Genomic DNA, 3,951 nt, shown 5'->3' with positions numbered 1-3,951 from the left:
ACAGAATTTCTGAAACTTTAGGATAAACTTTAATTCCATGGAAGATGGAACACCCATTCATACAATAGAACGATCCAAGGAAAAGGCGCGAAGAAAGCAGTGACATTTAGCGCAAAAAGAGCGATTCACTCCTTTTGTAGAATATAAATGGATTGATCCAGTAGTATAGAATTGAAGAAAAATGGATACACGGACATCTTGAAACGGTGAAGTACATGGAATAATTGTTCCATGGAAATGAGTAAATGAAGTAAACACTGCTGTATTTTGCATCAGTAATATTACTGAGTATTCTTTTTTCTGAAAACGGTTTCCTTTAAAAATGCAGATAAAGAATTCCGATGTAAATCAGCTTGCACAAAATCTAGCTTTCTAGGTATGATCTATTAGTTTCGGATTATGAAAATATCAATCCTTATACAGCCTGACGCGGTGACGTCAGGCAATAATATTGTGGATTCCTGATTGTGGGTCCTTTCTCCAATAAACCTTTCGATTTTTTGCAAAAAATGCTTTCCAGACTCTTCCAGAAATTAGACCGTCTCCACAAGTACGAATTTGAACAACAATACCCATTATATTTAAGAAAATTGCATATAAATCTGTCTTCGTGCTCTTGCATTACTTTGCTCTTGTAAGACCTTCACTGTTTTTATCAAGTGCATTTTATGGTAAATTTTGTTTTGAGGGTTTTAAGCAATAGATTCATGTTCCATTAGCTGTTTGAATATCAAACAAACGTGGATAACTACAATATGATATTTTAAAATAATTGTTAAGACATTCGTACACGCTGTCGTTTTCACTTATTTTTCAAAATATAGGGTGACCTTTGAGTACCAAGCTTTTTTTACCGTCAAACGTTTCTTCAAAACAGTGTAAATTACTCCCGATATGATGTGTACCAAATTTGCTATGTGTCATAAAGTCAATCATACATCATCAAATATTACTTGTTGAAAGAGATAGGTTCACTAACTCCATAAAATGGCCCTGTCAATATACCAATTAACTGACCAGATCCTAACGTCCCATTTCGAACATCAACATCAAGTAGAAACTTAGTGCTTTCATTTCCTGTAAAAAAATTTCCTGTAGGTGTCCAAGTTTGGAAACTCAGGCATGTGAAACTGCAACGTTGTTGATTTTTTAAGAAAATGGGTAAAATCGAGCATCTTCAACTGTCGATAAACATATGAGCCCACCCCGCGATCCAAAAAAATTTTATGGATTAGAATCTTCTGAAACAGTTCTTTCATAATATAATTGAACATTTTAGATCAGAGGTGTGGGGCTATGCAAAATATTCACATACAGCTTAAATTTTTGGTCACTTTTAAAGAAATTTTCAAGATTTGAGGAAAATGACGAAATTCATGACGACATAATACATGGACAAGAGAAAAAATTACGTCATTTTTATTTGATATGAAGTCTCCAAGGGTTCAAGTGAAATTTAACATATTTTAAACTAAAAATGAGTAGTTCTGATTTTTCAGATATTCACAGGGCCAAAAGTTGCACAAGGTGAACTTTGTTCTCTGGCAAACAGTACATAAGTTGCTATAAGTTTGTTGGCAAGGACGGTACCCATTTTTGATGCCCATTATATAATTTTTTATCATTGAAATCCACCTGCTCATTTGTATGTAAAACAGGCATGTAAATGTCACATATTTCAGTGAATATTGCTTTTGGATTTTAACAAGCTTTACAGCAGCTTTAATGAAGCTTTTCACGTGTTTATTTTCACTCTAGTTTACTGATTCATTACCATTCATTTATAATGCAGTGTCTCGAATAGCCCTTGTTCCCAGCTTCTCACGATGAAACGATGTGATGAAAAGTGGTCACATAAACTGTGATAAATTCATTAAAGATTCAATAATGAGAGTAAGTCAAGTTTAATGTCATATGATATCTGTATTGTATGTCTTACAGTCCAGGACGTTATTTATTGAACAGCTCTCGTACAAAATACTAATCATGAAATAGTCTCTCACTGATTAATACATATCTGAACGCATTAACTCAATATCATTATACTTTTACCACTCATAAATTTAATTTATAAAGTGATCTCCACTGAACCTATTTAATTATGAAAGTTAAGTGATAAAATAAAACAATTATTTACACTTTCGTTTACAAATAGTATTTAACAAACGACATACCAAACTTATGGAATTTAGGCCCTCCAAATTATCAGGTAATTTTACTAAGTGCTGTGCTATACTAAAGGAATTAAACATGCAAGTTTGAATCACTGGAAAAATATAAATGCAGAAATCTCATCCTGAAACAATGCTTAAACTTCAAAGATAAAAGCCAAACAAAAAGTCAAACATACCATGACTGAAAATCCTAAGTCCACTAGAGTGAACTGCTATAAAACACAACCTGCTGGTACCCCAGCACGGGACGAGAGTGATCAACACCCAAAAAGAAATTCAAAACCTGTCTATGGTCACAAGTCATGTGATATTTATAAACCAATCGCTCAACAGAGTTTTGGCGGGAAAATAAATAATTCAACATAATTGTAAAATGAATCAACACAGACACTTTTAATAACTTTATATTTTTATATATTTGTAAAACTTTTATTTAACTACCTATATATCATAATTATAAATGCATAAAAATAAAAACACAATTTTTAAAGTTATATATATATACAAATTTCTGCTATTCTACATCCTCCCCCTGGCTATGAAATGAAGTCCCATCATTTTACAATGGAATTAACCACTTTCTGTATTAAAGCCGGAGAAGTAGCTTTCAAAACATCTGATCAGATTAAGTTTGTGATTAATTGTGATTTTTCCTTACCTACATCATTAACATCTCTCTGATTCATGACATATGACTCTTGCCATTTTGGTTTCTTCCTAACCCCAGCTGACCTACATAAACCAATTTCCTCATTACCTCCCTGGGCCACAACCTCAGGATGTAGATTTGGTTACTCCTGTTGCTCATGTGGAGTTTCCTCTGGTTCCTCTTCTTCTTGAGCTTCTTCTGGTTCCTCTTCTTCTTGATCTTCCTCTGGTTCCTCTTCCTGAGTTTCCTCTTGTTGCTGAGTCTGCACTGAATCTGGATGTGGTGCCACATCACGTCTGACTTCAACCATATAAACCTCATCACTGTCACTACTTTGGCATTTTCCCTCCTCTCTCTTTGAATTGTCCACCATCTTAATCTGTGAACTCTTTTTCTCTGTTTTCCTTCTCACACTTGTGTCAGGCCTGACATCTGTAAGTTCTCTTCTTGTTCCTGTAGGAATGATCAAATTCCTGTGGACTGTCTTCTCTACACCATTTTTATCTGAAATTAGAAAAACTGGAATATCCGGGTAAGGTTGTGATTTTACAAAATAAACTTTCCCCTCATACTTATCTCCTATTTTATGTTTTCCTTCATAAGTTAAAATCCGTAATAAAACTTGTTCTCCGATACTTAGCTTCTTTGCGTTTGCTTTCTTGTCAAAATGACTTTTCTGCTTTATTCTAGACTTTTCTGCTGCTTTCCTCACTATGTCAAAGGTCTTCTCCATTTTGTTCTTAGCCAATCTTGATCAAGATTATAATAAAACTGTTTAATTCAAATATGAGATAGTCCACATGAATCAAAAATACGATGAACACAGTCAATCCAAGGATTCTTATCAATTTCAGATTGTAAAATAGCTATTAATTAGTGATTTAATACACATGAAATTTTCTTTTCTAGGCTATTGAATAATTTTCAGCGGTGTGAGAATATTCTGGAATAAATAAGAAAAGATAATAAGAAGCCTGTTTCATTATAAACCATATAAGTCGGAGCACTTCCCATCAAGTTTTCAATTTTAAATAAACACGTTTAGTGATATCTAGGTTTTCAAAACCCCAGATTTCACAACCATAGAGTAACACTGGTTGAATCAAGGTTTGTTTTTTTTAAAAGTTC

At 33.4% G+C, this 3,951-nt stretch overlaps 1 protein-coding gene across 1 annotated transcript; it reads right to left on the bottom strand.

Annotated features, from left to right (window-relative positions):
- Window positions 1-2,965: 2,965 nt before the first annotated feature.
- Window positions 2,966-3,556, bottom strand: LOC134250831 (putative uncharacterized protein DDB_G0287113). Its single transcript, XM_062733171.1, has one exon. It carries the CDS (start codon window positions 3,554-3,556, stop codon window positions 2,966-2,968), a length of 591 nt encoding a protein of 196 aa, XP_062589155.1.
- Between the last annotated feature and the right edge of the window lie 395 nt (window positions 3,557-3,951).

This window comes from Saccostrea cucullata, unplaced genomic scaffold (genome assembly GCF_032062105.1).
Source record: "Saccostrea cucullata isolate Sc308-1 unplaced genomic scaffold, CSIRO_AGI_Scuc_v1 ctg1713, whole genome shotgun sequence".
NCBI classification, from domain to species: Eukaryota; Metazoa; Mollusca; class Bivalvia; order Ostreida; family Ostreidae; genus Saccostrea; species Saccostrea cuccullata.
The sequence above is the reverse complement of the archived record's forward strand: the minus strand, read 5'-3'. Positions and strand labels throughout refer to the sequence as shown.

Bases quoted from the DNA above. Each gene is read 5' to 3' on its own strand.
- LOC134250831 (XM_062733171.1), bottom strand. From the start codon at position 3,556: ATGGAGAAGACCTTTGACATAGTGAGGAAAGCAGCAGAAAAGTCTAGA.